Below are 22,304 nucleotides of genomic sequence, written 5' to 3' on the forward strand. Positions count from 1 at the left end.
TGTTAGAAGATCAAAGCTCTGGGCATGTTGTGTGGAAGCAGAAATTTCCCTCTGACTGTGCAGTCTGGCAGAGGCAAGTGCAGAGGATGTGCAGGTATTTTTATTGAACCTGACTGGAGCACTCCAGCTAGTCATTTCAGATTTGGCTGGAGAAAGGATCTGGAGCCCTCCTCCAAGCAGGGATGCAGAGATGGCCTCAGTCCCCTCTTCCTTTTCTCACCAGAAGATCCCCCACCTTGTTCGCTGTTCCCTTGCTGCAGCTCAATATTTACAGCTGTTTAGAGACCCTGTCCCTCGCCCCGGGGCCAAGAAGGGACAGAGCTATTTTTGGGTCTGACGCAGGCAGCTGTTTGCACTGCTGGCAGATGTGGGGTCAGATGGAACTTTGGAGAAACCGCTGAAAGGCAAAGTCTCTTCTTTGCTGGGCTGCTCTTTCCTGTCACCCACTTTCAGGTCTCTCTGGGGCCCAAGCTGCAAAATTCAGATTCACGCACAGATTTCACCCCCTCCCCAGGCGCCTGGAGCAGAGATTTTGGTTTGATCCATGATAGGAACCAGGCTTGAAACTCAGGTGTGGAAGGATCCGAGGCTGGATTCTCATGCCCCAGCCAGAGTCTGAGGGTGTCCAGATCTCGGGGGGGGGGGGGGTTGGTGCAGGCCCATCCCTAGCTGTGGGGAGGGGGGATACATCGGCCTTGCCCTCTCCCTCTGCCTCCTGCTCATTCCTTTCTGCTTCTGGAGGGCTTGGGTTAGGTCAGCACATGTGGACAAGGGCATCCGTCTGTGATTTTCCCCTGGACGCTGCCACTGTTTGGGAGTGAGAGCGGCTGCAGTGGGCCTCGTTCCCATGGGTGCTGCCCAGGAGGTAAGTGGGAGCAGAGTGTGCGCACGGTGGGTTCGTCTGCACCGGGTGCTGCATGGAATCTTGTCTTCTGTTCTTGGGAGGTGGCACAGATTGCTACCTGGGCTCCGAGAGGGCCTGCTTTTCACAGTGCTTTTCAACAGTGCTCCAGGTCAGCCTGAATGACAGGGCAAGCAGGCTAATCAGGGAGTCAGGAGGCCAGGGAGGTCCCTTCCTTTGTGTGAGCTGGATTTGCCTTGGTCAGACAGAGTGGGGCCGAGCTAAGGAGAAAGCAGGGGTGCAAGCTGAGCTGGGGAGCAGAGCTGAGCCAGATCCAGAGAGAGCAGGTCCTGTCCTGGGAGCAGAGCTGCAGCCCCAAAGCCAGAGGCACAGCCCAGAGAGAGAGCAGACTTGCCCTGCAACCAAAGCCAGAGGGGCCAGAAAAGCAGCCCAGGAAGCAGGTCAGGGCTAGGAGCAGAGTCACAGAAGCAGCCTGCAGAGCAGACCTGTCCTGGGAGCAGAGCTGCAGCAACCAGAGCCAGAGGGGCCAGAAAAGCAGCCCAGGAAGCAGGTCAGGGCTAGGAGCAGAGTCACAGAAGCAGCCTGCAGAGCAGACCTGTCCTGGGAGCAGAGCTGCAGCAACCAGAGCCAGAGGGGCCAGAAAAGCAGCCCAGGAAGCAGGTCAGGGCTGGGAGCAGAGTCACAGAAGCAGCCTGCAGAGCAGACATGTCCTGGGAGCAGAGCTGCAGCAACCAGAGCCAGAGGGGCCAAAGAAGCAGCCCAGGGAGCTGGAGGCAGAGCAGCAGCGGTGCTGAGACCGAGCGGTGGAGCTGGGGCTGGGGCTGGAGCAGTCCGGAGCTGGGTGTGGTGAGCAGCTGGGGAGAGCGAGGGGGACCCTGGGCAGCGGGCCCAGCACAGGGAGACGCCTCCGCCAAGAGGCTCTGCAGGCCAGGCTTGGATCGTAACCCCGACAGGGCGGGGGCGGCACTGCGAAAAGGGTCCTGGCACTTAGAGCCTGAAAGCGTGTGGCCACCACCAGAGCAAGTGTCCAACCCACAGCATCCCTGCAGCACAGTCAGGGCCGGAGAAGAAGGCCTGGGACTTACAAGGAGCAGACTGTGAACTGCCCTGACGTTCCAGAGACACTGTTTGTGATGTTCCCTGCCGCAGAGCGGGCTGATGTGTTTCCTTTAACCTTTCCCGTTTTTCCTTATTCTTTTTAAAATTAATTGTTGATTAAATAAGTTGCATTTGCTTTAACTTGTATGTAATGGTCAGTGGGTCAGAGAAGTGCCCAGTGCAGAGAGAGTACCCCGGAGTGGGGACACCCTAGCCCCTGTGCTAGGTGACCACAGCAGGGTTGGGGGTCGAGCCCCCCAGGAATCCTGGGCCCAGCCTTGTTGGAGTTACGAGGACTCTGCCAGACAGGAGAGTGGAAGGGGAATCCTCAAGGGCAGGGAGGCCACTGGGTAAAGGAAGTGGGAGCGAGGTCTCAGATCTTTCGCTAGCCCACTTCACCGGGGTAGTGCAGAAGTCAGGAAAGTTTCCCACAATAGCGGGACTGTTCCCCCACTTACACCTGGGAAAATTTCCGCAGGTTGTCTGTGCATTGTGTGAAGAAACACTTCCTTAGGTTTGTTTTAAACTTGTTGCCTATTAATTTCATCGGGTGACCCTGGTTCTTGTGTTATGGGAAGGATAAATATCACTCGCCTATTCACTTTCTTCACACCAGTCATGATTTTATAGATTTCTGTCATATCCCCCCTTAGTCATCTGTTCTCTGAACAGTCCCAGTGTTTTTAATCTTTCCTTGTATGGAAGCTGTTCCATACCCCTAATCATTTTAGTTGCCCTTCTCTGCGCCTTTTCCAATTCTAATATATCTTTTTTAAGATAAGGTGACCAGAACTATGCACAGTATTCAAGATGTGAGCATAGCATGGATTTATATAATGGCATTGTGATATTTTCTGTCTTCTTGTCTATCCCTTTCCTAATGGTTCCAAACATCCTGTTAGCATTTTGACTGCCACTGCACATTGAGAAGATGTTTTCAGAGAACTATCCATGAGGACTCCAAGATCTCTTTCTTGAGTGGTAACAGCTAATTTAAACCCCATCATTTTGGATGTATCATTGGGATTATGTGTTCCAATGTGGAGTACTTTTGTCAACACTGAATTTCATCTATCATTTTGTCCCCCAGTTTAGTGAGATCCCTTTGTAACTCTTTGCAGTCAACTTTGGACTTAACTGTCTTAAGTAATTTTGTATCTGTAAATTTTGCCACCTCACTGTTCACTCCTTTTTTCAGATAATTTATGAATATGTTGAACAGCACAGGTCCCACTACAGATGCTGGGGGGACCCTGCTATTTACTTTTCTCCATTGTGAAAAATGATATTTATTCCTACCCTTTGTTTCCTATCTTGTAACCAGTTACTGATCCATGCGAGGACCTTCCCTCTTATCCCACGTCTGCTTACTAAGAGCCTTTGGTGACGGACCTTGTCAAAGGCTTTCTGAAAGTCCACGTATATTATATCTGCAGGATCACCCTTGTCCACATGCTTGTTGACTTCCCAAAGAATTCTAATAGATTGGTGAGGCGTGATTTCTCTCTACAAAAGCCACGTTAACTCAGCCCCAACATATTATGTTTATCTTTGCGTCTGATAATTTTATTCTTTACTATCGTTTCAAACAGTTTGTCTGGGGCTGGAGCTTGGTTCACTGACCTGTAATTGCCAGGATCAGCTCTGGAACCTGGCGCTATGCTGTGGCCTGTGAGGAAGGGCTGCAGTGACTCAGAGCTGGGTTCGCCGCTTTGGAGACTCTGCTGACAGCTCTGGTCAGATAAGCCGAGTCCTGACAGAGTCAAGAGAACCGTCACTGTCTGGCAGCTGGGGAAAGGGTATGAAACAAGTGAGCATCTTGAACCTCTGCCCATTTCCCAGGCAGCATTCCCACGTGACGAGGTATGTGGATTTCACGGCATTCTCATATGCTATTCCGAGAGTGGATCCTCCCACCCTGAGGGTCAGAGTCAACATGCAACTGCAGCAAGGTTCCTGTGGACAGATTTTGTTGTGTGCCAGGGCTAATCCTGGTCCCATGGAGATCAACGCGAGCTTTGCGATTGACTTGAATGGAAGGAGGAGGAAACCAGAGTCTGCTTTCTGGTGTGAGGGTGTCTCAGAGCTCTTCTTTGCTAACCGTGGAGGATCTTGTTCCAGGCTTAGCTTTTGCTCTGGGATTCCAGCTATCTGGCCATCCACACTGAGCTTTAGAATCATACCCTAAGTACAGCCTTCAGCCCCCTCACTTCACCTGGGGGGTTAAGCAGTAATGGGTCGATAGAGGCTCTCACCACAGAGCTCTCCTCTGGAGCCAGATCCCAAACACCCAGAAGTTTTCTGTTTTAGGCCTCGGGTTTGGGTTTGGCTCAATATAAAGTTTTGGGGCCATTTGGATCCAGTTCTGTTTTCAGATATCCTCCCCATTGAAGCTGAGATCTGGAGTTTTGGTTCAGGCCCCTCTAAAGTGTCCAGGCTGCTGTCCATCGGACTCTGGAGATCCTGTACTGCTCTGAATGGGCAGGAGGGTTTGAGGGATCTCATGGCATGCAGCTCTTCTCTGATGTGCAGTGACACACCCAGGGGCTGATACGGCACAGAGCAGGTGTGAAGTGCTGCACGCAGAGACACACAGTGCCGAGCAGGGCGGCTGTGTGGCTGCCGTGTGGCTTGTGCTCCCAGCTGGCACCCAGGGCACAGAGAGGAGTGTTCATGAAGTGTCCCATCATCATGAGGCGGGCGTGTGTCTCCATGGACACACCCGCACTCAGTCTCTTCTTTCCCCTGCCTGCTTGTGAGTACGGCAGCAGGGCTATGGGGACAGGAAGCCCCCTGCCCCTCCGGGCAGAGGACAAAGCCTCCAGTTTAGCCTTACTCATGTTGCCTTCTCTTGTGCTTTCCCCAGAGCCCAATACACCCACACCGCACACAGCTGCGCTTGCAGTGTCCATGCCAGCGTGGGAGCATTTCCCATCCTGCCTGTCTTCAGTCACGCTGCTCCAGTTTCCACTTTGCGACAGGCTTTCAGCTCACCCCCCAGTGGCTGTCTGGACTAATTGGAGTGGTGAGGTCCCCTGGCCTGAGTGACAACAGTGTGAAGAGGGGAAGCCCTAACCTGAGACCAGGAGCACTTCATCCCCTGGAACTGCAGAACCAGGTTTATCACTCCTCTGAGCTAAGAGTTGGAGGGTGGGGAAAAAGATCTCGTTCTACCAAATTCTGACCCCACTCCAAACCCTGTGGGTGCTAGAGATCTGGAAAGAGCCCCAGCCTCTGGAGGTTCTAGTTCCACTCATCTCTGGCAAAACACGGGTTCTGGACAGGTCGATGTCATTCCCTGGGCAGGAGGGACTGTCAAGCACAACCCTTTGGCTGTGGTTTGCAATGCCTCTTTGGGGATATGGCTGCCTCATGGCCAGGAATGTTAGTGGGAATTTGGTGTCCACGTTGACTAGGTGGCTTTGACAATCACAGCCTTTATTGTTTGCCTGGCACAAGCATCTGTTGGGCTAGACACACATTTATTGCAATGGCTGTTCCCACAAAAAGCAAATGATGTGCAAAGCTTCACGGAGCTCCAAAAAGTTTTGCAAAACCTTACGTTTAAAAAATGAGACGTTCTAGAGGTCTGACCCAGCCCCCGTCCCTCGCTCTGCCAGAATTTCCCCAGGTGTTTTACAGTAAACCAGAGAGAATCAGTGCCAGATCCTGCATGAAATCAATAGGTGAGCCGAGGGTACGATGAATGTATGGCAGGGCCACAAGTGACTGAAATCATGTGAGCATACAGCACCAGTTAACATCAAGATGAAACATTAAACAAGTACTAAAGTACTAAACAAGCCTTCTGGAATCAAGGGGGCCCGATTCTGACCAGAGTTCTCCCCTGTGAGAGTCCACTACGCTCCGTGAAGTTGCACAAGAGATGAACCTGGCCAGTAGGATGGCAGGGGGCATAAGCCAGTGCAGAATTCAGCCCAGTGTTTCCAATCTGCCTTGAAAGGAGCTAACTCTGGGTCAGTCAAGGAGCTATCCCATAGCTCTGGCGGTACCCAGGCAATGACAGGAGCAGGTCCCTTCCTGGCCATGACAGACCTATCCCGCCGAGGTTCAGGGGATGGGATAGAATTCACAGGGACAGAAGCTCAGGAAGGTGCTTGGGAGCCAGATCATTAAAGGTCTTGGAAGTTGGACCCAAACCTGGGCCCACTGAGTCGTCCAGTGGAGTAGGAACTCCCCCTGCCCATCATCCCTCCATTCATCATTCCACTCCGTGCGCATCACCGGAGCATCAGGGCGCCTGCCCTGAGGGTAATGAGACAAGGGGCATGGCAGTGGTGATGAGAACCTTCTCCCCACTGTGGCCCCTCCACTCCCGCAGCCAGATGCGCCCCTTACCTTCAGCAGCCACTGCGTGGTGTTCTCCAGGACCCTCTCCAGCTGCTGCACGCGCTGTGCGGACCAGTTGTGGGTCTGCAGCGTGGCGGCGGGCGAGTCCCCCTGCAGCGTGTTGGCCCGGAGGGTCGCCCTCGTGGGTGGGCAGGGCTGCGGATCGGCCTCGGGCAGGACGAAAGTGTAACTGCACTGCCCGTGCTGGACCCGGTGGGATCGCCGCCTGCTCCCGCCACCTGTCGCCCTCCACTGGCCACCGTCCGCCCAGAAAGCCACCGTCATGCAGGCAAAGGCCACCAGCTTGAGATTTACACCGTGCATGGTGCTCTGAGACCTCTGCTCCAGCTGCTCCACACACCGCCCCAGCTAGACCCCACACTCCCTGTTCCTAGCCGAAAGCTGCCGAGGGGGAGGGGACATTGTGCTCCAGGCTGCAGTTTTCAAGCCACTGTTTGCACAGGACAAGTTATTGGGCTCTTTAAATGAAGTCTAAATCATGTAATTTTGGCACTTCCTCTGTCCTCGCCCCTCCAAGCAGCCCCAGCTCTCCCAACCCTTTTATCATTCTCCTGGCTATGCAGCAGCCCTGGCCCTCTTGCGGGAAAAAAAAGTGTTTAAAAACAATACTTCTGTCTTTTTTCTTTCCTAGCCCACTGCAGGGAGCTCAAGTTTCACATGTAATCATAAATGTTCACACACACACACAGACACACATACCCACCCACCCACCCCCTGCCTCTGTCCCTCTCCTGGGCTGCCTCCCCCCTTTCTCCTCTGCCTGGACCCTGGCTATCTGCCTGCTCCTCCAAGGACCCGTGGAGTGACCCCAGCGAGAAATGGGAAGAGAAACTCTCCCATCCTGCAGGCAGGGATGAGGTCTCTGCTCAGCTCCAGCCCCAAACCTCCCCTGCCGGCCCCCGCTTTAGATTCTCCCCCATGGTCCCAGCACAGCCACATTTCCCAGTCTGTCCCTCCCTGATCAGCACCAGCTGTGACCCTGCAGGGTGCAGGGAAGTGACATGGAGGCAAATATATTTCCCTGCCCGTTTCTATTTATAATATCTGAGGGGCTGGGGCCTGTATTTGACTGACTCCGCTGCAAGGAAAATCCGCCGGGAATACATCCCAGCCAAAGCTCGTCCTAGAGCTTAGAGGAACACGAACTCCAGCGAGGGCACTTTAGGAGTGATTTAGGGTCCCTTAGAGATGTCGTTCGGGTCATCCCTGGGGCTGCCAAATCCTCTTTAGAAGCAAAACTCCTGTCCTGGAGGAACCAATGAGAAAGGAGCAGCTTGTCCCTCTGGCACGAGCAAGAGAACCCAGGACGTTCAGCCCTGCGATCCAGGCGGGGCCGTGTATTTTGGGAGCCTGGTGCAAAACGTGGACCTGAGCCCCTTTTCAGAAAAAAAATACCTCTGAGGGGATGTCCCGGGGGACAGAGTGAGCCCGCCCTGGACTCACTCTGCAGTGGGGGTCCTGTCCCTGCTCTGAGTATCACGGCCTGGGGCACAGGGTCACACAGGTTTGATCCATCATGGAGGGGCAGCCAGGCCAAACCTGGGTGGTTCTGCAACCCCCTGCAGCAGGTCACAACACCACTCGGTGTGGGGCCCTCTCAAATGGGGGGGGACGAGGCAAACTGCGCCTTTGCCCTGCCCCCACATGGCCCTGGATTCAGGGGGCCCAGGACTTCTCCTAGGACCATATCTAGAGTGACCCAGTTCTTCTGCCAGCTGGTTTCCCAGCACTGACGCTGCAGCTTGATCCCTCTGTTTGATATTGTTTGTCTCCTTTTGCTTTGGGGACTTTGAGAGCACTTTGCAATCCAGGATTTTTAGAAGGATTCCTGCTTTATCTCAGTTGGGAGCGAGGAGCTGGCTTGGTGGCTGGGGAAGGAGGTTTCTCTGAAACATCCACTCAGTGTGCAGCGGCAGTCAAAAAAGTGAACAGAATGTTGGGAATCATTAAGAAAGGGATTGATAATAAGACAGAAAATATCATATTGCCTCTTTATAAATCCATGGTACGCCCACACCTTGAATACTGCGTGCAGATGTGGTCTCCCCATCTCAAAAAAGATAAATTGGAATTGGAAAAGGTTCAGAACAGGGCAACAAAATGATTAGGGGTATGGAACGGCTTCCATATGAGGAGAGATTAATAAGAATGAGACTTTTCAGCTTGGAAAAGAGATGACTAAGGGGGAATATGATAGAGGTCTATAAAATCATGACCGGTGTAGAGAAAGTTAATAAGGAAGTGTTATTTACTCCTTCTCATAACACAAGAACTAGGGGTCACCAAATAAAATTAATAGGCAGCAGGTTTAAAACAAACAAAAGGAAGTATTTTTTCACATAACACACAGTGAACCTGTGGAACTCCTTGCCAGAGGATGTTGTGAAGGCCAAGACTATAACAGAGTTCAAAAAAGAGCTAGATAAGTTCATGGAGGATAGGTCCATCAATGGCTATTAGCCAGGATGGACAGGGATGGTGTCCCTAGTCTCTGTTTGCCAGAAGCTGGAAATGAGCGACAGGGGATGAATCATTTGATATTTACCTGTTCTGTTCATTCCCTCTGGGGCACCTGGCACTGGCCACTGTCAGAAGACAGGATACTGGGCTAGATGGACCTTTGGTCCAACCCAGTATGGCCGTTCTTATGTTGCTAAATTCTTGTCCCAACCACTCTAGCCTGTGTGCTTGGTCTTGTACTAAATGCCCACTGTCAGCACTAGGCCTAGGTATTCTGGTGTTTGCTGCCCAGGGCACACGCCCTCCCTCTTTCGAGCGGCAGTCTGGAAATTTCCGCACCCTCCCCCCAATCTTGATTTGCCATCCGTGGAAATTGGCAACAAGGGCTCTGTTCTCCCGTCCCTAAAGCAGGTTCTGCCCATAGTCAGATCCATTTGTAGCAATACCAGGCATTTGCAGGGGATGCATCAGCCCTTCTCTTAGCTCACAGTCCTAAATGCCTGGCAATCCTGCTGCAAGCTCTGTGGGCCTCAATTCCCTGTCTGTGAAATGGGGATAGCAACCCTTCCTTTGTCATGTCTTTGCAGATTGTAAGCTCTTTTGGGCAGCTGGTCTTGCCAGAGAGAGAGGGTCCATCTATGCTGCAGTCAGGAGGCGTGATTGCAGTTCAGGCAGTTCAGAGCTGGCTTTGCTCTCGCTAGGAGTGGCGGCAGGGGCCAGACCCGCCCGGGACCCTGAGTACACACTCAATCAAAGCTTGCGTCTACCCGACCTGCACTCAAACCTCCTGACTGCAGTGTAGACAGAGCCAGAGTGAGACGCCCTGTCCAGGGCTGGCAGTACCCCCTGCAGGGATCCTCGGTCCAGGTCATGAGGGCTTCTCCTTTGCACCTAGGCCCACACGGGCAGTCTCCTAGCTTGCTTTGAGGAACGCCGCCCTCCGGTTCCCTGGCTCCCCGACGTGTCTTTCCCACTAGCTTTCGATCATACCTCCCTTTGCCCCCACCCACGCCCCCTCCCCTCCTCTCCTCTCCAAGGTCCATTTCTCCCCTGATGGCTTTTCAAACCACTCCTTAAACAAACATGGGGTGGCAGGGCAGGGGGCCCAAATTCCTCTCGTTAACACACTGTTTGCATTACTGCTGGGAAAATTACCCAGGACACCTAACGGGCACTATCCGATGGGCAGGAGAGGGGGGCCCTGGCGTTGATGCTCCCTGGTAATTAGCTATAGCACCAGGCCAGAGAAGGGGGGACACAACCCCAGATCTCTGACAAGAGCCGTCTGTGCCGCCGTCTGCCACAATCTCCTCCATGCTACGCCGGGACAGGTCTGTGCCTCGTTACGTGCTGCTGCTTGGCTCACTGCTCCCTCCCACCTGCCCCGCACCACTGCTGCGTTCATCCCCACCCTGCTTGTCAAACAACAATGGGCGTATTTCCTGAGCCCCCTGGCCAGGAGGGCACAAGGCTCTGCCTGGGTATTAAATACACCCGCCCTGGTGCAACTCTGCCGCATTGCAGTGGGTCAGAGCAATCACAAACCGTGGGCCAGAGCCAGCTGGGCTGTAAGAAGAAGCCGCGTCAGCGATGTGAGTGGATTTGTGCCCATTTACACCAGGGGAGAGATTGGCCCATGCCTTGTAGAAGACTAACGAGCCATGCCGTAGAGGGCTCAGGCCTGAGGTGACTGGCAGAGTGCCCCGTATGCCCAGCCGCCCTTGCCCAGGGATGGTCATGGCGGGCAGAAACAGTAGCCCAAGTGGCGTAAAGTCCCTTTGTTCACCAGGCCAGCCCTCGCCTCCTTTCTCGCTGAGCATATGAGGGTGGTTTTGGCCCCTCCCTGCTGCCATCAGACCCAGACCTCTGCTAATGGGAGATGTCTTCGCAGTCGCACTTCGAGCAGGCCAGGCTCTCTGTGTCCGGCAGGAGAATGAGCTGAGCTGTCGTCTGATGGTGTTTGTGTAGCGGGGACCCCAGTCTGCCTTGGGGAGCAGTCATCTCACGCTCCCGCCCCAGCCCCCTGGCTCAGATCATAAGATAAGAACGGCCATCGTGGGGGGCAGGTAAGGGAGGCTGGGGGAGGCTGTGCCTCCCCAAACAGGCAGGTGTGGCCCCGCCCACACTCCAGCCCCAGTCCCCCCCCCCCCTCCACCTGCACCCCCAGGCAGGGCTCCAGGGACTGGAGCCACCCTGCCCACCTTCCCGGGGCTGTGGCGGCTGTGGGCACTAGCCAGCCCGGGGTGGGGTGGCAGCTGCGGTGGGGTGACTCTGGGTTCCGGGGAGCGTGGAAGTGGCGGGGCTGGGGGCTAGCCTCCCCCAACCAGTGCTTCACGTGCCGCCCATGATGGCCAGACTGGGTCAGACCAAAGCTCCGTCTAGCCCAGTGTCCTGTCTCCCGTCAGTGGCCAGTGCCAGGTGCCCCAGAGGGAATGAACAGAACAGATAGTCACCAAGTGACCCATCCCCGGCCGCCCATTCCCAGCCTCTCGCTATCCCTGCCCAGAGCTCTCCAGCCACAGAAAGCCCAGTGCACTGAAAGGTGCAAGGGATCATTCCAGGTGGCTGCAGCCTGCCCGCCAGCCCATGAACAGGGCTCTGCCTCCTACAGACTCTGCTAGGCCTCCGTGGCTCAGCTTTCGGCTCCCTGTTGGCTTTTTGGCTCTGGGAGCCACGGACGGATCCACACAGCGAGATCTGGGCTTCTTGCAGCAATTGCACCATCTGGCAGCTGCTCTGTACTGGGGGGACTGGATTTCACGTTACTTAGACCCCAGCCCTTGCTCTCTGGGGCACTAGAAAAGCCCACCGAAAATGCAAACACAAATATTTGAATTGCAAACACTTGACCTCCCCTGCGCTGGGAGCAGCTAGACTCATCCCTCCTTCACTGGCTCTGCAACTGGGACGTAACCCTCCACCAGTGCCATTGCTGGGTGGGGGGCGGGGGGGTGTCGCCTCTGCCCTTCTTCCGCCCACTAACCCATGTGAAGCAATCTCTTCCTCCCCTCTGCTGCCTAGAGACAGGCCCCAGCTGCAAAGTTTGGATCTAGATCCAGACGTGAATTTCTCCAAAGTCCTGGGAAGCTCAGAGCCAGGGTTTTGGTTTGGCTCGTTGCAGAGCCAGGGGTGGGCGTGGGGCCTAGCTGTGACATGTGGATCTGCGTTCGGATCACAGCTCCCCAAGTCTCACTCAGGGGTGTCTGGGGTGCAGGGGTCCGGTTCAGCTCACTCTAGCCACAAAGTTCACATCCTGGTGGCAATTTCTCCCAAGCCGAAGGATTTCCAGCTCTAGGGTTTGGTTCAGCTCCAGGGCTTACCCACTGCCCCCCACGAAGGGCTTGGAGCTCACCATCCCTGTGCAAAGGGTGCCGCGCTGAAGCGATCCCTTGCCTCCCTGTCCCTGCCTTACTCTGCTGAGCAGACGAGCAGATCCTGCAGAGAGGGAGATGAAATCCTGGATTCGCACCACCCCCTACCCTGGCCCTCACACCCTCCAAGATGCTTAGCACAGCGGTTCCTTCTTGCAGACTGCAGTTTCGTGGGGTTTGCTGCCCTCTGTGCATTATGCTGTATCTTCCCCTCTATTCCTGCTCTCAGCCTCTGCTGGCCAGCCCAGCTGGGTGGGTGTCACCCCCCAGGCACACTAAGAGCAGGCTGCCTGCCTGCAGAGTGAAGCATGGTGCTAGCTTGACACACCTGCTCCTCTGCATCCTTTGTTACCAGCCGACACCTCATCACAGCTCCCCAAACACACCTGAGATCGGCCCTGGAGTTAAAATAGCCCAAGCCTTGGTGCCTGTCTCACCCCAGGCCTGGCAGTGGAGTCCAGCATGTGATTAATGACACTTGCTGCGGTCAGCGCCGGGTTATTTTTAAACCACATCCCCCAGGGGACGAAAGGCCGCTTACAGCGCCAAGCTGACAAGTGGGGCTCTAAGCAGGGACCAAAGGACTGAGACCTCCCAGTCGAAAGGCATTAATCTCCTTCTGTCTTTTCATCTGACACCCCAGGCCAGGTTTGCAGGGAGGCTAACCCCGCAGAAACCTTGGGATTGCACGCCCGGTCTGCATGTGCTGACTCTGCCCTTACGCACAGATCTCAGGGCGTGGCGCCGTGGATGGGCAGTGCGGGTAATTTGCACACACAGCGACCCAGCTTGTGTAGGCAGCGCTGTGCACCTAACCTGCATCGGGCCCCCGGGTTCCCGACCCACTTGTCATTCCCCTCTGGTCGCAGGACGCTGTCAATAATGCTGGGGGAGAGGTCCGATTTAAAAACCAGCCTCATGTCTCAGTGCTTGGCCGTTTCTGTGGATTCCTGTCATTTCACTCAGACCCTGATCTGCCTTTTGTCAGGCAAAACGCTCCCTGATGTCCTTGAGCCAGATGAATCCCCACTGATGTTTCCCACGGGATGAATTTGGACCAGGGGCTTCAAATGGGAATTTTGCCAGAGGAAGGAGTGCAGGATTGGGTCCTCGTCAGCCCAGACTTTCTCCTTATGCCTGGCCTATTTCTGCACCCCTTCCCTAAACACCTTTTTCTCTCCCTAGAGTCTGGCCTCTTGGGCCCCTCTGAACTACTTGTGTTCAGACACTCTTTAAGATCCATCTAAAATAAGTGTCTACGTCTCACAAGCCCATGCACCCAATTGGCACGCAACGCACGCAATAATGCACTAGATCCGTAAATGGCCATGAACATCCAGGGTGCGCCTGCGGTCGTCATGGTAATTGTACACCCAAATGAGACACAGAGGGGCATATGCATTTTTGTACCTAGCGGGGGATCGGCCTGGGGTGGCGCTGGATAACAGCGTCCTCCATTTCATGGGTGTTCCTCAAAGCAGCGGAGGGCTGGAATTCTCCCCCAGTCCCATACCGACTCGGGTTGGGCTGGACAGCAGGTCTGGTGGTTCTGACCTTACATCCACTCGTTTTACACCTCCGGGGAGTCAGGCCTTGTTTACCCTGCTGTAAGTGAGGTCAGGATCTGGCTCCAGATCTTTTAATAACCGTTTCACAAGCTGTCAAGAGTCAGCTTCAGAGCATGCATGTCACTGATTTTTTGGGAGAGTCTGTGCCTCTTATAAAACTATAACGACCTTGTTCCAGGGGGCAGCCAAGGGCAGAGCGCCCACCCTGCCTTAAAGCCGACTGGTTTTGCCTCATTCCTGCCTGTGTTTTCAGAATGACGTGCTGAAAAGAAGAGCTAACAGAGACTGTGTCCCTCCCAGAGTGGGGTGTAAGCAGGGAGCTGTCTCTGCCCCCAGCAAACCTGGAGCAAGCTGCACAAGGGCCAGAATGGACCAGTAAATAAAATCTAGAGGCCCCCGAAATGTGAAACGCAATGTGAAAACTAGCCCCTTCCCCCGCGCCCGCCTAGTTCCCCATCTGTCACATGTGGATAACGTCCACCTCATGATGCTGTTGTTTGGCTTTTAACCTTAACCATGAAGGTCTCTGCAATCTGCCACTGGGAAGCACTGGAGCATATTATCCAAAGCGACCCCAGGCTCCCACATCGTCAATAAACTTCTTTCAGAGCTTAGTTTCAATCAGAGAAACAAAATATCCAGTGTTAATAGGGTGACCAGACAGCAAGTGTGAAAAATCGGGACGGGGTGGGCGGTAAGAGGTGCCTTTGTAAGGCAAAGCCCCAACTATCAGGTCTGTCCCTGTAAAACTGGGACATCTGATCACCCTAAATGTTACTAATTCAAGATGCTACATTTAGGCAAAATCCAATTTGGCTCCATTTGGCTTCTCGGCTGGGTTGACGTGCTCAGTAATTGTGACATCCGTTGCGTTGGATTATTCATCCTGGAACCTGCTGGGCTTATGAGCTATGCCTGAGTTCTACAACAGAGTTTCACTTCAGTTATTAATCAGGCCCAGCAGCCATTTAGTGCTTCCCAGGCTACAAACCGAGAGAGACGATCCTTTAAATGCCACCAAAGCCATCTGCTGTGCACAGGAAATATATGCGGCCTCAGGACAGGAAATAGGTGAGGGTCCATTTGCTGGGGAACGATGGCTCAGTTCTGTCCTGGAAATGGGCATAACGCTGGGGACACATGCAGGGCAAGAGCAGAACCAATGGCATCCTTTGGTGTGGTTAGAACTGGTGCTCTGGCAAACCTGTGGACATCGATGGATTTTATTGGCTGAAAATAGGCAGAGAATTGACATGTGCATGAAACCATCCATTCCCAAATTAAACAATGTGCAGGCCAAGCAATGGATGTGGTAATCCAAAACATGCCAGATGTAAAGCTCCCAGCAGATCCAGGCTGTCACAGGGTCTGAACCCCAAAACACCTGATGGGCTGCCTCCAGCTCCCATTTCAGTCAACAGCGAAACTCCCATCAACTTTGAGGAGAACAGAATGGGGACCTGCACCGGCTGCTGCCACCGTTCCTAAGGTCAGAGAGGGACAACAAAAGTGAAGGCAGGTGCATTTTGTGGAAGGAAGCACAGCAATGATCAGGGTTATTCTGAGCCAATGTGTCTCAAAATGGTACCCTGCAGGTCCGTAGGGTCTAATAACACCTGGGCTTGACGTCATACATTTGACTTCTGTGAGACTATTCACATGCCTGGCTGTTTGCAGGACCGTGGCCCTAGAGATGACTGTGATGAGGTGCCTAGTCACAGGTCACCAAGGGATGAACTTGACTTGAGCTTCCTTCTTCCCCTGCAGTTAGTCAGGGGCAGGGTGCAAAGAGGCCCCAGGGGGAATGTCTTTGGGAAGGTCAGGATCTGTATACAAGGCTGGGTGACCCCCAAGCTGGGGAGTTTTCTGTTGACTTGCTCGTTGTGTTGGCTTATTTGACTTTCTTCTCGTGACAATTAGCCTGCAAGGCTAAGAGTGTGCGGCTACGACTCCTTGTTCCAGAGTCACTCCCTCAGCTCACGGGGAAATTCTCTGCCTTCAAAAGGGAGGTGACGCTTAGAAAGATCAAGGGCAGGAAAAGCTTTTAACAGTTGCTCCGGTTTGGACACAATGAGCCAAATGCTGCATCATCACCCCCCTTGGACTTCAATTCTTCTCCCAACTGCACCTGAACTCCCCCGGGGGCTCCAGCGAGGATGTGTGCGAAATGGAGCAGACTTGGCCCTAGGCATCTAATCTGTCAACAGAGATTGCAACAGAAAGGAAAAAAAATGCTGGAGTCAAAGATTTCCTGTTACATGGCCTGTGTTAGCAGCAGGGGTTGTTCAAGGCTCGAACGCTACCAGGAATATTTCCAGAAATATGTCAAGACAAGACACTGCCTGACCCATCCTGTCGGCCTTGCACAGTCCAGCTGGCTAGCAGAGCATCCTCACCAGCTTCATTCACGTGCCCCATGGGGGATATTTGGGTTCTCTGTTCCTCTCGGCTCTGCATTGGGAGCTGTAGGAAGAGAAAACTCTCTTGCTTTCTGCAACACGTTCTCGAGGAAAGCACATGGAAAACAGCCTGAAGGAATCTGCGGGGTTATAGTAGCAGAAGGGAATTTGGAGGAAAGATTTGCACTCAGAGGTCAGGTCCGCAAGGAACAGTCAGGATGGCTTAGAAGCTGCACATCAAACACGCTCTCACACACAAAAAGAAAAGGAGGACTTGTGGCACCTTAGAGACTAACCAATTTATTTGAGCATAAGCTTTCGTGAGCTACAGCTCACTTCATCGAGCTGTAGCTCACGAAAGCTTATGCTCAAATAAATTGGTTAGTCTCTAAGGTGCCACAAGTCCTCCTTTTCTTTTTGCGAATACAGACTAACACGGCTGCTACTCTGAAACCTCTCACACACAGAGGTTGTTGGCTGTTGGGCTTTTCCTACCTGAACCGGGGATAAAATGCAAAGGGGCGTAATATGGAGAAAGCCTCATTTGCATATTACTCTACAAGCTTGCAGTATAGCAACATCATCTGCAGGACGGGAGTGGTAGGGGAGGTATTAGGAAAAAATCTCTTACTCTAAGGGTGGTGAAGCTCTGGAATAGGTCTCCAAGGGAGACTGTGGAATCCCTGTCACTGGGAGTTGGACAATCTCCTGTCGGGGATGGTCTAGGTATGTTTGGTCCTGCCTTGATCCTGGGGAAGGACTCAGTGACATTTTGAGGTCCCTTCCAGCCCGACATGTCTAGAATTCTCTATCCCAGCAAACAACACCAGACCACATGGTGGTTTCAGTTACACTCGCACGTGCGTGTGACTGAGTGTAGTCCGAGTGCCCTGCTGGCCAGAATGCAAGGCTGTCTGAACCATTCTAAGGTGAGAGTGAAGCACAAAGGGCGAGGGGGATTAGCATTATGATTGCTCTTACAAGCGACCCTTCTGTTGTCCATTCCCTTTTGATGCCTTGGAAACTTCCTAGCTGGTGTAAACGTTGGCTCGCGTGGTGTGAATTCCCTGCACCTTTTGGCAGGTCTAGTTGAAAGCCCAGAAGAGTGACTTTCCCAGAGCTCCTTTCCCAGAGCTCATGGATTCCTTCCAACGGTTCCACTGAATGCAGTTATGTGTATCCTTGTTCTAGGTTAACCACTGCTGCTGCTCTCCTACCCAGAGGCTGGATTAGCAGGCTGGCTCGGGAGAGATGGAAGGGCTCTGTGAAGCATAAAAGCAAAACAAACATAATCCTTTCCCACTGCTCTGTGGGGATCATTCATCCTGGATGCTGATGGTGAAACCTTCCTACTTCTCTGGCTGTAGCTAGTCAGACCTGGGCACCCTCCCCCGTACTTCCTTGTGCGCTGAAGTTAGCCTGCGGAACAGATAACACCTTGCAGCAAGGCGGGGGAATGTCTCCAGTTCCCTTACTGAAACTTCCCAGGCAGGAAAGACCAGAAAGGAACATTTAGGCATAAAGAATATTCTTAAATCAGGGACACCATCCAAAAGCCAGGGCCCCTGACTGGGGCAGAGGGAGAAGTTTCAGCCAGTCTTCTTTAGCCTCACACAAGCACCTTGCCTTTATCTCTGTTTATTTCCTTCTTGGGTCACCTGAGACCCGCCCCCATTGTGGTGCCCAGGATATTGGCTGATGCAGGTGAGACGGCTGCAGTCCATGTAGCGACACTGACCTATACCCCCCAGCTTAGGACCTGACCCTCGGGATCAGAGCCCTGGGGTGATAAAGCGCCCAACACACTTACACCAGAGCTGCATTTAGCCCTCAGAGCCCAGTTTTCAAAAGCAGGCTGCTAAATAGGGTGTCCAACTCCCACACATACCAGCAATTAAGGCCGTTAATGTGTGGAACCTTCCAACCAAGGATCATACTTTAATGTCCTTAGTAAACTCAGCGTCGCAGTCTCTCTGTGAGAGTTTTTGATTTAGCCACAATTGTAACTGGAGGGGAATGGCAATCTTACCACTAACACAGCTTTCCTCCATCAGGATGTGCTATGAATGCCTTTTGGCAGGTCATAGAACAGTGGCACTGGAAGAGGGTGTAAAATTAACGAACGTGTTGAGAGGAAAAGTCATGTCTAGCCAAAAAACCTCAACTTTTCATTTTGAAATGGTCAAAATGGGACTTTGCAGCAATTAAAAAAAAATAAAAAATTCTAGAATGTTTTGGAATCAGGTGCTTGGTAGAAACGGATCCTTTCAGAAAATTCCTGACTAGCTTTACTTGGAGCTTTGCTGCCTGCTGGGGCCTGGGGCCTGGCATAGGGGTCTGGGTGGCTGCAAAGGGAACAAAAGGGAACAGGCCCTGACCCCGGCACAGAGCGTGAAACAACAAACTAGGCTGAGCTCTGTGGCTCGAAAGCTTGTCTCACCAATGGCAGCTGGTCCAATAAAAGATATTCCCTGCCCCACCTTGTCTCCCAAGCAACAAACCAGGCCACGGTTAAAAGTAACCAGTTGCACTGAGCATGAAGGGGGAATCCCCAGGGAACTGGCCACCGAGAGTAAAGACAGGTTCGGCCCACACCATTCCTCTGATCCAGAGCTGAACTTCTGGAAAGTTTGGGGTGGGGTGGGGGGGCGGAGAAAGGGTTTGGATCAGAGGGTTGCTTCAACCTGCTGCAGCAATGTGTCAGGCAAGGCTGGCGCTGAATTTCCCCAGCGTTCAGGGGATGTTCAGTGCCAAGGGCTGATCTGTGCCCATCTCTAGAACTGGCCATTTTCACCTGATGCTGCAGAGGAAGGGAAAATGGCCTCTGATGTGACTAGCCATGCTCAGGTTGCTAAGTGAGGGGTAAATGTGATCTGTGATCACAATGGGACCACAGAGATCAGCTGGTGCCTTGATGCAGGAGATTTCATGCCCCTTAACTACAGAGGTTTTTATTGCTGATAAAATTACCCACCCAGACACAGTATTGGTTTCCCTGACCTCCAGCAGCTGTGAACTGTGCGCTGGGTGAAAAAGGATTCCCTTTATTGGGCCATTACTTTCATCGAGGGCTCGCTTGTTCCCGTGTTCTGGGGCATTGTAGAAATGAGGGACCAATCAGGCTAGGCCCAGCATCAGCTCAGATATATCAGCCTGAGTGCCCTCTACCTCTTCTCCTTGCCAGGCTTAGCAACCCTGGCCTTTGCAACCCTTGTCTGGTGTGTCTCATACACCAGACCACTGTCTTCCATGCCCTTCTCTGGAGCTGTTCCATTTTAGGTATGTCTCTCTCCCAGCGAGGCAGCCAAGACGAGACACTGCGAGACTGCCAACCCCAAGTGCTCAAAAATCTTGAGTTAGCCCCCTGCCCCCTCATGAGAGAGCCTTAAAGGTCAAGAGCTTGAGGAGAAATAAACGCTGGGTTCTTTTCATTTGCCTCCTGGTTTGGGAGCTGTTGGGTCACGTGGGGGAGGAAAACGTTTTCACACTTTGTCCTGCAGCTGGCCTGTCTGTCGCAGGGGCAGGCCTTGTCGGGCTGCAGAGTAATGTGGGAATAACATGGCAGCTGGAGCTGGGGGGTTGGAAACCCAGAGCTGCTAAGTCCATCCTCTGACACAAACCAGTGTAGGCCCCATGGTAGCAATGGCAGAGCTTCACAGCTGTTCCTGACGGGGGTCTAGTGTCTTTCTTCTAATGTGGGGCTAGCAATGCGGGTGGGGGATCGATCCCACAGCTAGGCAAGGCCCTTTCCTCCCAGGGGTTCCTGTAGCGGCACTGGCTGCTGGGGTTAGCGCTTGGGGCGGGAGCTTGCATCGCCAGCTATCCCTCTCTCTGCAGGCAGTCCTGACGGGAAGGGGGCGACAGCTGCTCAGATACTCTGGTCTCTTCCCCCCACCAGGGCTGCAATCATCGTCATAACTACAGCAGTGATCCTTACCGCCATCGACTGCACACAGCTGGACTGTGTTACAACAGCCGATTGTTTCTGTTCGCCAGCCGTCCTTCCATCCCGCCCTCTGCCCTGTGGCTTTTTTCATTCCCCTTGCGTCTCTTGCCTTTTTGATAGGAAGTGCTTTGGGGCTGGCACTGGCTATGTTTGTACATCACCTAGCACATTAGGGCCCCAACCTGGACTCTACCTCAATGTAAACGTTCACTGTTCTTATAGGACGACGTGTACGTTGCCCTCTTTGTCCAGTGGTCTCATAGGGTTTTGCATAGGACCATCCTAGCTCAGTTAAACACACTTCTCATGATTTTATTGCAAGTCCCGCGATCGATGTGTCATGGAGCAGGTCCTCAAAGAATCAATCCTGAAGCACTTGCATGAGAGGAAAGTGATCAGGAACAGCCAGCATGGATTCACCAAGGGAAGGTCATGCCTGACTAATCTAATCGCCTTCTATGATGAGATTACTGGTTCTGTGGATGAAGGGAAAGCAGTGGATGTATTGTTTCTTGACTTTAGCAAAGCTTTTGACACGGTCTCCCACAGTATTCTTGTCAGCAAGTTAAGGAAGTATGGGCTGGATGAATGCACTATAAGGTGGGTAGAAAGCTGGCTAGATTGTCGGGCTCAACGGGTAGTGATCAATGGCTCCATGTCTAGTTGGCAGCCGGTATCAAGTGGAGTGCCCCAAGGGTCGGTCCTGGGGCCGGTTTTGTTCAATATCTTCATAAATGATCTGGAGGATGGTGTGGATTGCACTCTCAGCAAATTTGCGGATGATACTAAACTGGGAGGAGTGGTAGATACGCTGGAGGGCAGGGATAGGATACAGAAGGACCTAGACAAATTGGAGGATTGGGCCAAAAGAAATCTGATGAGGTTCAATAAGGATAAGTGCAGGGTCCTGCACTTAGGACGGAAGAATCCCATGCACCGCTACAGACTAGGGACCGAATGGCTCGGCAGCAGTTCTGCGGAAAAGGACCTAGGGGTGCCAGTGGACGAGAAGCTGGATATGAGTCAGCAGTGTGCCCTTGTTGCCAAGAAGGCCAATGGCATTTTGGGATGTATAAGTAGGGGCATAGCGAGCAGATCGAGGGACGTGATCGTTCACCTCTATTCGACATTGGTGAGGCCTCATCTGGAGTACTGTGTCCAGTTTTGGGCCCCACACTTCAAGAAGGATGTGGATAAATTGGAGAGAGTCCAGCGAAGGGCAACAAAAATGATTAGGGGTCTGGAACACATGAGTTATGAGGAGAGGCTGAGGGAGCTGGGATTGTTTAGCCTGCAGAAGAGAAGAATGAGGGGGGATTTGATAGCTGCTTTCAACTACCTGAAAGGGGGTTCCAAAGAGGATGGCTCTAGACTGTTCTCAATGGTAGCAGATGATAGAACGAGGAGTAATGGTCTCAAGTTGCAGTGGGGGAGGTTTAGATTGGATATTAGGAAAAACTTTTTCACTAAGAGGGTGGTGAAACACTGGAATGCGTTACCTAGGGAGGTGGTAGAATCTCCTTCCTTAGAGGTTTTTAAGGTCAGGCTTGACAAAGCCCTGGCTGGGATGATTTAACTGGGAATTGGTCCTGCTTCGAGCAGGGGGTTGGACTAGATGACCTTCTGGGGTCCCTTCCAACCCTTATATTCTATGATTCTATGATTCCAAGGCCAAAAGGGAGCACTGTGGTCGTCTAGTCTGACCTTCTCTACAACACAGGCCAGGGACCTGCCCTGAAAAAATGCCTAGCGCAGATCTCTTTGACAACCGGCCAAACTAGATTGAACAATTGCTGGTGATGGAGAATCCACCTTGGAAAAACTGTATTTGTTGTTTTTCTTCAAAGCCCAACTCCTAGAATCAGGTGACTGTGTGGGGCCCTCAGGTTGCGTTTCCTTCCTTGTTGAAGTGTCTAGCCCTTGTGGCTGCAGAAAAAGGCCTGAGATTTAAGGCTGAAAATCCAGAAGGCAAATGAAAAGGTTCCAGAATGTATATTGAAAAAGAATCCTGATTTTGAAGCCACTCTCATGATTTTGCTTGTTTGGGGTTGGGATACTGTGCGTAATTTGGCCAAGCAAATTAGTGGCAGAGCCAGGAGTGGCCCCCCCATCTCTGCTCAGCCCACTGCCCTTGGCCCCACTGCCCCCTTAGGGAATGGGGAACATGCACCCATGATGTGAAGCAAACAACCTGCAATATAAAAATGGATTCTCGAAGTCCTGGTCGGT

The 22,304-nt window shown here is 52.8% G+C and overlaps 1 protein-coding gene across 1 annotated transcript in view; it reads right to left on the reverse strand.

The window, feature by feature from the left end:
* ANGPT4 (angiopoietin 4) overlaps nucleotides 1–7,010 on the reverse strand; it is a 43,515-nt gene extending 36,505 nt beyond the window's left edge. The window contains exon 1 of the mRNA XM_048820316.2: nucleotides 6,320–7,010. Coding sequence (XP_048676273.2) covers nucleotides 6,320–6,634 — 315 coding nt within the window. The 5' untranslated portion in view covers nucleotides 6,635–7,010. The remainder of the gene's footprint in view (nucleotides 1–6,319) is intronic.
* Between the last annotated feature and the right edge of the window lie 15,294 nt (nucleotides 7,011–22,304).

This window comes from Caretta caretta, chromosome 13, assembly GCF_965140235.1.
Source record: "Caretta caretta isolate rCarCar2 chromosome 13, rCarCar1.hap1, whole genome shotgun sequence".
In the NCBI taxonomy this organism is placed as follows: Eukaryota; Metazoa; Chordata; order Testudines; family Cheloniidae; genus Caretta; species Caretta caretta.